Source organism: Eurosta solidaginis, chromosome 3 (assembly GCF_040869045.1).
Source record: "Eurosta solidaginis isolate ZX-2024a chromosome 3, ASM4086904v1, whole genome shotgun sequence".
In the NCBI taxonomy this organism is placed as follows: Eukaryota; Metazoa; Arthropoda; class Insecta; order Diptera; family Tephritidae; genus Eurosta; species Eurosta solidaginis.
Window position 1 is genome coordinate 72,270,562 of NC_090321.1, and position 12,895 is coordinate 72,283,456.

Below are 12,895 nucleotides of genomic sequence, written 5' to 3' on the forward strand. Positions count from 1 at the left end.
TTGTTACTAGCCCGTCACTCGAAGGAATATTGGTGTTTAAATAGGTGTTGTGTTCTGACTCGAAGAGAACAGAGTACGTCTAGAGAAAGCCGGTTGGAGTGAATGAGTGACCTAGCTTCGATTTGATTGATGCTAGATCAAGTTCTCCTAATCAGCCTTGTTCCTGCTCCAATTAAATATTTGCTTTTTCATTATAGGTCAACCCAAACTTATGCTTAAAGATAAACAAAGCAGGCTGCACGTCTCGTTTAGGTTGACCGAACTCTGAAAGGTTCTTGGCGTATCTGGCTAGATCTTTCGCAGCAATATTGTCAGGAATGACTGTAGTCCGGAAATCCTTACCAACTCTGTTTTGCATATCCTAACTAGTTTATTCTCTAAAGAAATTTGATCGTAGGCTGGCTGTCGATATAAACCTCGATACAGAACAGAGGGTATTCAAGGGTTGATAAGCGCAATACAAAGCTTTATAGCTTCAAAGCTTCCGCAACCCAATTGTCAAACCATACTCTGTTATATATGTTGTTGTTTTTGTTGTATTAACGATAAAGACACTCCCGAAGGTGTTATCGATGTTGATGGCCCTTTGTCTGATATAGATCCGGTACGTTGCGGTAACAAAGCGCCATTAAGTTACTAGCCCGACCATCTCGCGCTTCCCACCCCTAGTTCCATGAGGAACTTGGGGTCGCCAGAGCCTCGTCTGCTAAATATGTGTATGATACACTCATATTTGTAACAGGATTCCCCTCGCTTAGGCGGGGTTGAAAATTGGATTTCGGAAGCTTTGAAGCTGTACATCTTTGTATAGCGCTTATCAACCCCTTGAATCCCTGTGTTTGATTATCTTAACCAATAGCATTATTCGTTTCGGCTATTGTGATGGGTTTAAAGTTCTTACCTTAATTTAACAATGCAGCGTAGACCTAACTCAAGTTATACATAAATGTAAACACATTAGATAGTATTTCAAACGTCTTGAAGGCAAATTATATATGTAAATTTTCACCCATTCACTTTTCCTAAACTCTATTTTAGACTACTTTCCTAATAGACGACGTAAAAAGCCTTGCAATTGTAAAACTTCCAATAACGACTCATAAATTCTTCCATTCCTATACCTATATTTGTGCCGCAACGAACGCGTGGCAAAAAATTAACTATACTTAACGTACTGACGTGTTTGAAACTGACCTCGACTCTGCAAAAAAAAATTTAAAACGACTTAATTCCATACAAATTAAAAAATATTAATTAAATAAATAAGATATGCGTCATGTTGTGGGCTGCGAGTCACCGCTTGATGGCGGATTGGCGGCTAGTAAATTCGACGCGCAACGCATTGGTGCTTATCATGAAGATGACGATGATTATAATGATGCTGATGATAATGACGATGTTGCTGCAGAAGAGCGACGTTTATTTGAGAATGTTTTTCGAACAGATGAAGAATATCTCTGGTTGGACGATTGTGAACGACGAAACAACGACAATCAACGTGTTATGTGCTATAAACATTATCCCGATTTTTTGATTGATGATGAAAATGCCGGTTTTCCGGCTCTACATGAAATTGGCGAAACTATTGATGAGCTACAATTGATTATGCACGCATTGGTTATGAAATACAGTATGAGCTTGTAATATATGTTAATTTGACAACTGCTAAAAAATGAATTTCGAGGTAAAAATAATAAGGAATAATAAATGTGAATGCTAGTATGATAGTTAGTGGCGGCCTATCAATGTTCGTTTAACTTATTATAGTTACATACTAGACAGAATTCAGAAGTTTACAATTCAAGTTCAGAGTTTCCAATTCAAGTTCAGAAAATTCCAATTAAAGTTCAGAAATTCCAATTTAAATTCAGAAAAATACAATTCAAGTTCAGAAAATTACAGTTCATGTTCAGAGTTTTCATTTCAAGTTCAGAAAATTACAATTCAAGTTCAGAATTTTCATTTCAAGTTCAGAAAATTGCACTTGAAGTTCAGAAAATTACAATTCAAATTCAGAAAATTATAAGTAGGGTATTATTTTTCAAAAGTTATTCCAATTCAAACTACGTAATGCGTAATGTTATTTGCGGAAGTGTTGATGCTTCGTTGACAATGGTGGCTTGGATATACTGTACCCCAATTGGAATTTCTGAACTTGAATTGTAATTTTCTGAACTTGAATTGGAAATTCTGAACTTGAATTGTAATCTTCTGCACTATAATTGTAATTTTCTGAACTTGAATTGTAATTTTCTGAACTCAAATTGCAATTTTCTGAACTTGAATTGAAAATTTCTGAACTTAAACTGGAAAAGGTAGTAGAATTCATATGCATTCTACCTCAGCCCAACGCCAGCAGAGCGTCGAATACAAGCGCTAATTTTTTGTAGTAGTATGTGCTTCCACAGAGAATGTTTGAGCATAGAATTCACTCATGAGATGTTTTCTGCTTGAAGCACAAGCTAAAACTGATTGACTGCTTGCCATCACAGGACATGTAGGTGAACGCCGAATAGTTTTCCGAAGCTCTCGAGTGCACCACTGTTCTAATTCATTATTTTCATAGCTAAAGGATATTGTTGTAGTAAAACAAGCTGTCGTTTTGATAGATACGGCTCGTTAAGGTTTAGTATTTGTTGGTTCTGAATTTTTTACTTATAATTTTTTGTTAATTACATGTACACTGAAATAAAAAGCTGGTAAAGTCAACAGCAAAAGCTGTTGAATCAACCTTGCAAAAATTTTTGAGCACATCACCGTGGCCGCCAAGCTCTGTTCTGTTAACTAACAACAATGAAAAATTACAGATTTCTGTCAACATTAGAATAATAGTGGCTGTAGATATGACAAAGATTTCTGTGGCATGATAGTCATAACAACAAACTAGAGAGTGTAAGTTTATTTTTTAAAACCAGCTGATGCATTTGCATAATAGTGGCAGATGTTCGCTGGTGAAATGACCAATGAAATAACAGAAAAATCAGTAATGGAGGATTTGTAATTTTTACAGAATATTCGTAACAGATTTGTTTTCTTTAGGAGAAACTCGGTTGAACTCACCATAATAGGATACATTTTTCTGAATGTTAATTCAAGAATAACAAATCTGTTTTGTTGAAATTACTAGCTTAATTTCTTTCGGTGTAGCGTTCATAATTGCCATTCGAAAAATATTACTTACTTACTAACATATATATCGCCTGTAAAAACAATGGTGTGAAAACAATTTGGGGCACAAAACTACCATACATCCATATGTACATGTATAATTAGTATTTGTATGAATTTATTAAAATATGACATCATCGCAGATTGTGATCTTGCTTTTGTATGTACTTAACTTTTGTTTAATTTTAGAGTAGGCACACAAAAAAAAATAGCAAATACCAAAAAATAAAAATTTTTAGAAAACGTAATAAAAAAAAAAAAAAAACATATACACCTGTGCGCAAAAAAATAGCAGCGCTATGCTAACTGTTTTTTTTATATATACTTTTGTTAATTTTCGTGAAAAATTAAATTAATCTACTGTTGCGAATACGAAAAAAAGAGTTAAAATTCTTAGCAAATTCTATCAATTATTTATTTTTTTGATTTATTTTTTTAATTTTAGAAAAAAACTACAATGGACTGTGTAAATCAGACCATGCTCAACAATTTCGAAAATGTGCTTGACAAAACTCGGAACGTGTTTCAAAATCTGCATGAAAATTTCGAAAGTTTGGAAATTTGTCTGGAAATATCACTTTATAAAGAGCTTAAAGGGCCCATTTCTGATACTTAGCATAGATTTGACTTCACCTGAGAACTGTCACTTACAGTTCTGTTAAATGAACATTGCATGTTACTGATTACTCAAAACTTAGCAACACTTAACTTGACTTAGAAGTCTGTTGAATTTTGATTTTCTATGTAAGTTCTAAGTGTCTTTTACATGCCATTTGTTTGTTTCCATTTCATTTTGACATTTTGTCATACAAATTGACATTTATTGATTATGATGCCAGATTGTATGCGCTAAGTGGAGCATAATCGTGGCTAAGTTGCCAAGTTTACGCCAAGTCAAGTCAAGTCTTTGCTAAGTATAAGTAATGGGCCCTTAATAAACCTTTTTTGATAAATAGCTAGGCTAGATTTTTCGAGAGATTTTTTGGTTTGTAGTTTTGTAGTTCTTTCAATTGATTGTTTTATTTCTCAAAAAAGTGTTTAAGGTTTTGTTTCATTTAACTTCGCGTATATAGAAAAAAATCTGAAACATATTTCGAAACAAATTGCAAAAAAACTTATCTTGAAAGACCTCAGCCTTGTACTTTGTTAAACTAAAAAAACTAAAACTGAAAAAGTTTTTGAAAAGTCACAATAACATATATATTTTGAAATTTTTGTGAAAAGTTTTGAAAAGTGATGTATATTGGATCGATTTTCCGTCATCCCTTGTCAAATTTGGATTGGATATAAACCGATTTCGGTGTTTGCCACCTTCAGTGTCATTTTTCGTTCTCTTGCACTGAAGATGGTATAACGCCGAAACCGGTTTGTTTCCAAACCAAATTTGACAAGCGACGACGGAAAATCGTTCCTATATACATAAATTATTCACACCCTGTCGAAAAAGCTACAAAATAAATCAATTCCGAAAAGTCTTATGCCAATTTCACACAGAGGCTTAATGAAATAATCAGTCAAGTTTTCTACATTAAAGCCCTAATTAAACTCAATCTTCCATATAAAATACAAATTCTTAATTATCTCATTTTTGCTTCATTGAATGCATAATCGAGTAAATAATCCAGTCTGCTTTGCTTGGTGCTTCGAATTTTATTGTCACTGTGAAAAATGAAAATCAAAAATATATTAATTTTCAATAATTTACGAAAAATAGAAAAACGCGAAAAAATTCAAAATATAATTTTCGTTGCATTTGCTGCAAAAGATAATCACCCTTATCGCGAAGTTCACGCGGAAAAGTGTTTGCCTTCACTTCTTTTGTTCGGGTGAACTTTTTCCGCCTATCGGCAATTTCGGGCGAACAAAAGTTCACTTCGAAACAGCTGATGCTCTATTGCGAATTGGCAGTGAACAAATAATTTACATACAATTGTGTAAATTTTGTAACCAAGCATATATTTGCTTAAAATACAACAAAAATATAAATAAAAAATTAATAAAATAATGTTTAGTATTGCACTTAGGTTGGTATTGATTGAGCGCGAGGCAAATATATATGTGAAAGCGATTCGGAGGCAATTAAGGGGCAGTTCTAACCCTTTGGAGCTAAATAATTCACTCTAAGCTAAAAATTACTATTTTCAGCACTTTTGAATAACAAGTTACTTTTTTTCAATTAGCTTTCGCCAATATTACAGGCTAAACAAGCTGGCATTCTAAGATTTGCTAGTTATTCTTACCAACTCCTTGCCACCATTGAAGCAAAAATTTGGAGTTCCACCAATTGCAAAGTTGGGTAAATGTCTTCGTTTTTTTTCGCATAGGGAAAACGCGTTGGAAAGGACCATGAAGTGGGTCTTAGGTAATCTTGTTTCATGAGGTGATCAACATTTTGGAACCGTTGCTTTGTCCACAATGGATAACTTGGCCGACTGATACGTTGTGAAAAAATAGAATTTACATACTTAGCAATACAGGAATTTCACTTTTTTCCACTCAGCTTCCGATTGTGCATTATTTATTGATTTATTTCTAATAATAGAAGTACATATAATTATAAGAGTATCAAATTTCAAAACAAAAAATTAATTACATTTTGTTTTCCTCTCGTTCGCCTGTAAAATATAAGATAACAAATTTTGGTTTCCCCGCTGTTCATTTCGCCCGAACAAAGAGTTGCCGATAAGGTGAAATCTTTTTCGAACATGAAAAATTGTTTCACCACCCTCTGCGACAGGGTGAACAAAAACTGTGAATATTTTCGGGTGAAAATAAAACTCGCGATAAGGGTGAATATGGCTTTTTCGAAAATAAGCACATATTTGATTAGGTGCAACATCTATGGGTAGTTGCGCATGCATTTTATTTTGATTGTATTTATAGTTAAGAAGGAAACGGTTGCTTTCCATTTTAACTATTTTTTGTAAAAACGAAATCTTTTTTGGGCTGCTGAATGGCGAAACTTAATCAATCCATTAAATAGAATTGTTATTCGATTAAGTTTCTGTGTGAAAACGGTAGTAAAAATGTTTTTGAAATTGGTTTACAAAATTCTCTTTCTACAATTTATTCGAATTTTTTTTTTAATTAAAAGAAAATAATAACTGATACAATTTCTTAACAACTTTCGCTGGTATTTATGTGCGCACAGGTGTAGGTATTAAAAATTAGAAAAGCCTTATAGCTTTTAAACCAATTACGTCGTTTAAATAATTAACTGTCTTTATTTTTTCAACTTCAACTTATGTATATGCGATTTTGCAGACTTTGATGAAACACAATCATATAACAATGAATGGAATCTTAAGGTAAAGGATTGTAAACTAGAAAAAAGTTAAAGAAACTCATAAATGAAAAGAATTGTTTGAAAAAAAATTACCTTGTAAATGTTAAAGACCTTATTATACTAGTTGCAGTCCTTCTAATCATCCTTCTACAGCCCCGCCATTCTACATACATACATATAAACATATAATTACTGTATATATAAAGGTTATTGTTGTTGTATGTAAATTTGAATTGTTTTTTATTGCTATATATAACGTATTATATTGATAATCTCGAAGCAGTATCTTAAACAACGCAGTGCAGCAACATTTTTGGAAGCGCAATGACTTCAACTTGCGATGAATGTTGTCAGTAAAACAAATAAAAATGAACTGTACCATGGATGTTGTCAAATAATAAATTGCAAGAAAATTAAAAATGTTACGGTAAATTACTAAATAAGCTATATTTTCAATACCTGCAGAACCCAAAATACAACATTTATTCGGCTTAAAATTATTCGAGCATGCAAACATTTCATTCAGCAAATGAAAGCAGAATTTTATTACCTACATTAATGGTGGTCCTTCGCATATCGATAAGATTTTTCAAATTAAAGGCCCTAAAAGATCATGGAGCAGGTTAAAACTTGCAATTAAAGCAGGTAATTTTGAAATTTCAGCAGTGGAATATAAACCTATCAACCAAATTAAGTAATTTCGAGATTTCAGCAGTGGAATATATGTAATAGTTTTGAAACGATATCGAATTAAAAAAGTATTGATCTGGTACTAGCTTCTAGTAACGCTTGCCTTATGATGCCGAAGTATGAATACTTGGATATCGGGCTTAAAAACCATCAATGCCCTGGTCCGCCCTAGGAAAATATTCAGGCCAGCCAAGTCATATTACTATATCACCAAATTTGACACGTCCGTCACTTTTTTAAGGACTGTAGAAACATACACTATTGTCTTGGTTCTCAGCTCTTTTGTAAGTTTGTGTGTTTCATTCACAAACTATTTCTTACTGAATAAGAAAAGGGATACAATTACCTTCAAATTCAGCCAGATGCCTCAACCACCAGCTTACAGCAGTTACGTGAATCTTATATGTCAGAGCTATATCAGTTTTCCGGCTGAAAGCGCCACTTCGGAGACAATCGGCAAAAAGTTTGTCAGAAGATTGCGAATATTTTAATTTGGAGTCCCAGCGTATAACAGTTCGATAGAAAGAGCAGAGTTACAACCCCAAAAATTAAAGTAGGCTTAAAGAATTAATGTATCAATTGCGGGGAACACTTGTGGCTCTGGTGTATTGCGTACTGGTTGGACCATCTTTATCTCGTTAAGAAAACACCAATTGTGGATTGCAAACATAAACGAATTCCTTAGAATATTTCATAAACCAGTTGCGAATTACGAAATTAGTGCAAAAAAATGTTCATAGATTTTGTCACTTAATAAAAAATTTAAATAAATATTTCATCCTGGGTTGAAATCACTGCGTACTAGCCAATGGCTTTGAGATTGTTGCACAATCATTCCATGAAAAAAATGTGTTGACGCCCTTCATCGAACCTCTTTGTAGATAACGCATTAAATTGTACATATATATTATAATCATTAGATAGGTATATAATCATAAAAAATAAAATAATATTCAATTGGTTAAATTGTTATTTGTTTGTTATATTTGCTTATATATAAGTTCGGTGTCTAACAATTAAAAAATAAAAACTTTCAGTAGTGTTTACAAAAATAGCAGCAAAAATTATAAAAAAATCTATCTGATTGTTTTTTTTTTTGTTGTTTATCGGAAAAAAGAATCGGAACAAGTTTTCAATGCAACTTTAAAAAGAAAAATTGAGAATTCAATAAAATCTTTATAAAAATTTAAAACTTTTTACTACGAATTTTCAGACTTTTTATTTTGTGTGAAGTTTCGTAGTCAAGTCATCTTACAAAATACAAGTTTGAAGTTCAAAATTCACATTGATTTTTGACGATTTTTTTGTCAATTGTATTTTTTTTCTTCCATATAAATAATTAGATAAATATTTTAAAATACTATTTCCATACAAAATTTTATACTGTTTTATTTATTATGAAACAAAAATTTCAAAAAAGGATATGTATTTCGAGACTTCAAAATCATGAAATGTTCAGAAACTGTAAAATATACTTCAGAATAATCATTTGTAGGAAACGATAAATTCGTCTCCAGAATAGAAAAATGTACGTCGGAGGTCGAAAAATTTACTTTAGAGTAGTCAAGTGTACTTCAAAAAACGTAATATTTATTCCAGAAAAGTCAATTTCAATTCAGAAACCGTTAATTGTACTTCAGAACAGTTAATTGAACTGCAGAAATCATAAAGTTCCACTACAAAAGCTTTTGCTGTTGTAGCGACAAAGACAAGCACTGAAAATTCTTCTAATGCACTTCAGAATCAGAACATGTTGTTCATAAGACAAACCATACAGTGTTGTAGCATTCTCGGCTTTTTTAAGACTTTCTTGTTTTGAAAAAAAAAAAAAAAATTTAAATAGTTTTTCTATAACTTTTAAAAAAAGAATATAACCGATAAATTTTTTATAATAATTTTTTCTGCTTTTTTTGTAAACATCTTTATATTCCAAAAACAAAAAATATTTTAATTTAAAATGTTCTTTCTTTCTTACAGACAAATGCGAGTAATAACTGGCAGGAACAGTTTGCCCAATGGCGATTGCAGTATCAAAATGACTAAATCAATCAACTGAAATAAGCAAAATATAAATAAACAACAACAAAAGTGGCGCTTAAGTTTACATTATTTACTAAAAATTATTTCAAAACGGAGATCCTCTTAAAAAATTTGACAAAATAAAAAGAAATGAAAAGAGGCAAAAAAAAAAAAAAATTAAGGAAAGTAAAGAAGAAAACAAAATATATAGGTAAATAATAAAGTATATACATATATTTTAAATGGTACGGATTTATTTATTTACCTTTTCGTTTCTCAATTTAACAAATTTTTCAATGGCACCCTATAACAGAATTTGGCCCAACAACTCGTCAATTCATTTGCCGCTTCGAAAACGCCTTTACGTGAATAAGAAGGGCTTTTAATTTTTATTTTAAAGACATTTGGATTGAAAAAAAAAATTTAAAAACGTTTTATTGAAAGATATACATATTTATTTTTCATATTCGAGCTATGTTTTTGTGTTAAAATCTTAAAATATTCTAAAATGAAAATATAATTAATGTTTGGTTTTACTGGTCTGTAAATAGTTAATTATTATAGGATTCAAGGTTGATTTCGAGCTCAAGGCCAGAACAATAATTTTTATGATAATTATTGATTTTTTTAATTTTTCTATAATTGAAATATTATTTTATATTTTTGGAATAGATGGTAGACAATTTTTCATTGCCATAGCTGCGCAGATAGATCCATTTCGAAGGTTGCTAACCCTTCATCATCAGTACGCTTTAGGCAAGCTGCGCTAACCATTTAGCTACACAGCGGTGGTTTGTTCGACTAATAAACTGGTCCTTCTATTCCTCTTTACCAACTATGTTTAATTATACGAGCCGGACCCGTGCGCATCTTGCGCAATCAATATAAAAGTCTCTTATCAAATATCAACAGAAATCAGCTGATCTATCAATCAATTAAAACTTACAGATTGCGTTTCCATCTGGCGTATGAGAGCAACTGCCGGTAATGCAGTGCAAATATTCACAATAGTGGAACAGTACAAATAGAATTCTTTGTATGCACACAGTTGTTTGTTTTTAACAAATTATTTAAATAAAATATAGCTAAACAAAAGCACTACGACCAAAATTGCCCAAAGCTCGCTAATAGCCCGAATCTTTACAACCAAAACTTTATTTATAGATTTGGATTCCAAATAAGAGCGAAAAACGGACCCATACATAAAAACAGCAATTAGAAATAATATATATGATGATGATAACGTTTTTTTTCGGGATTTCCTGATAATTAAGCACCTTCTACTAACGTTCGAATCGCTGAACTGTCGAATAAATAACTTCAATATTAAGTATTGCAAAATGGGCTTTATTTAGACTACTTTGGGAGTAGGACTTCACAATTATACTTCACAACTAAAAGCGTATTTAACTCAGACTGACGAAAGCGCTGCTTTTATACTCTCTGATGCCTCATTCGCATATTTCTCCTAAGGTCTAGACTTTTCACGAACATGGAACAGTTGTATCGCATACTTGATTATTTAGCTATGTGCGTGTGTATGTGTGAGTAACAACTTATGCTCTAAGCTGATGACTACATATGTGTATGCGATCTAATCTCTTTGCTTTGAGCTGCTAGTTATGTGTGTGAAATATTCTTCGTCGCCTTCTATATAAGTGTGACTGCTTGCTTTAATGTGTACATGTACATAAGTGTGGCTGCTTCCTGTTTTTGTTGTGATTATTTACTAACAGCATAGTGATGCTAATATTCGTCACAATATTAAAACAAAACGAATTGTTAATTATTATATTAATTTGTTGTCTTCAAGACCGAGTTTGTTATTTTTGTAAAATATATATTTTACAAGTTATTTTATATTAAACTAGCAGACCAGGCAGACGTTGTTCTGCCCTAAATTTGGTCTACCTGCATACATTTTAATAAGCTTTTTCCGTCTAACTCTGCCCTCGCCCCTCTACACTTTTTCCTAATCTTTGTATTCACTCCTCCCTCCGTATTTTTCGCTTCACCTATCTCCATCTTCGTCTCATTCTATCTCTTTCTCAGTCTCCTCTCTTTTCTCTTCTCTCAAGTTTTTCTCATTCTTCTTCATATCTTATTGCCAGTCCCAGAGGGTGGTATGTATTTTATTCCAGTCCCATTCCGAGTCTCAGTCCCAGTCCACTCCGAGTCTCAGTCTCAGTCCCAGCCCTAGTCCTAATCACAGTCCCAGTCCGGCTCTGGTCTACTTCCCGGAAAAAAGCATCGTAAATACTAATATAGGCAAATTTATATACCAAATTTCAGGCAAATCGAATAGGACGTATGTAAATAGGTATGTGGGTATTATTAATTCATGTTTTTATTTCGGCTTCGAATGCATATTTATCAGTTTTGCCAGGTTGATGCGACTAAATCGAATATCACAATGAAAATTACTTTAAAGATCTCAGCAACAGCTCCTATTTGATATCCATAATACACACACATTCTAGGGGTATCCGGGTCCATGTTTTGTCCTATATCTCGAGACCCTAGTCACCTAGCGGTGTAAAACTTACTCTGTACTAAAGCACATATCAACAGCTTCAATTTGATATCCCTATTGTATAAACATTGTCTCGGGGTATTCGTGTCCACGTTTTGGCCTATACCTCGAGACCCAAATCACCCAGCGGTATAAAAAATTATCTGTAGTGAAGCACACATCAACAGCTTCAATTTGATATCCATAATTTAAAAACACATCGTAGTTTTACCCTGATCAACGTTTTTGCCTATATCTCGAGACCCTAGTTACCAATAGGTATGAAAACTACCCTGTACTAAAGCACTCATCAACAGCTTTCATTTGATATCCATATTGTATAAACACATTCTAGGGGTGCCCGGGTCCACGTTTTGGCCTATATCTCGAGACCCTAGTCACCAATAGGTATGAAAACTACCCTGTACTAAAGCACTCATCAACAGCTTTCATTTGATATTCATATTGTATAAACACATTCTAGGGGTGCCCGGGTCCACGTTTTGGCCTATATCTCGAGATCCTAGTCACCAATATGTATGAAAACTACCCTGTACTAAAGCATCCATCAACAGCTTTCATTTGATATCCATATTGTATAAACACATTCCAGGGGTGCCCGGGTCCACGTTTTGGCCTATATCTCGAGACCCTAGTCACCCAGGGGTACGAAAAATACCCAGTATCAAAGTACTCATAAACAGCTTCCATTTAATACCCATATTGTACAAACACATCGCAGGATTACCCACGTTTTGATCTCAAGACCCTAGCCCGAATAAAAAGTATCATATGTCCGTTCCCAGGTTCTAAGCTCCCTCCACACCAATTTTCAGCCAATCCTAGTCACCAATATGTATGAAAACTACCCTGTACTAAAGCACTCATCAACAGCTTCAATTTGATACCCATAATGTACAAACACTATCTAGGCGTTCACGGGCCCACGTTTTGGGCTATATCTCGAGACCGTAGTCATCAATAGGTATGAAAGCTACCCTGTACTAAAGCACTCATCAACATCTTCAATTTGATACCCATAATGTAAAAACACTATCTAGGCGTTCACGGGCCCACGTTTTGGCCTATATCTCGAGACCCTATTCACCAATAGGTATGAAAACTACCCTGTAGTAAAGCACTCATTAACAGCTTTCATTTGATATCCATATTGTATAAACATTGTCTCGGGGTATCCGGGTCCACGTTTTGGCCTATAC

General features: G+C 33.2%; 1 protein-coding gene across 11 annotated transcripts in view; it reads left to right on the forward strand.

Moving 5' to 3' along the window:
* Positions 1–12,895, forward strand: part of Dyb (Dystrobrevin) — a 352,841-nt gene that overhangs the window by 118,653 nt on the left and 221,293 nt on the right. For 4 of the 11 annotated variants that reach the window (XM_067772266.1, XM_067772261.1, XM_067772262.1 and 1 more), the window contains 3 exons: positions 1,268–1,684; positions 6,433–6,476; positions 9,122–9,374. In XM_067772266.1, the coding sequence (XP_067628367.1) occupies positions 1,268–1,644 (377 nt within the window). In that variant the 3' untranslated portion in view covers positions 1,645–1,684; positions 6,433–6,476; positions 9,122–9,374. Of the gene's footprint in view, positions 1–1,038; positions 1,247–1,267; positions 1,685–6,432; positions 6,477–9,121; positions 9,407–9,476; positions 10,786–12,895 lie in introns of those variants that run through there. The other 7 variants (XM_067772271.1, XM_067772272.1, XM_067772269.1 and 4 more) reach the window with 5 other exon arrangements.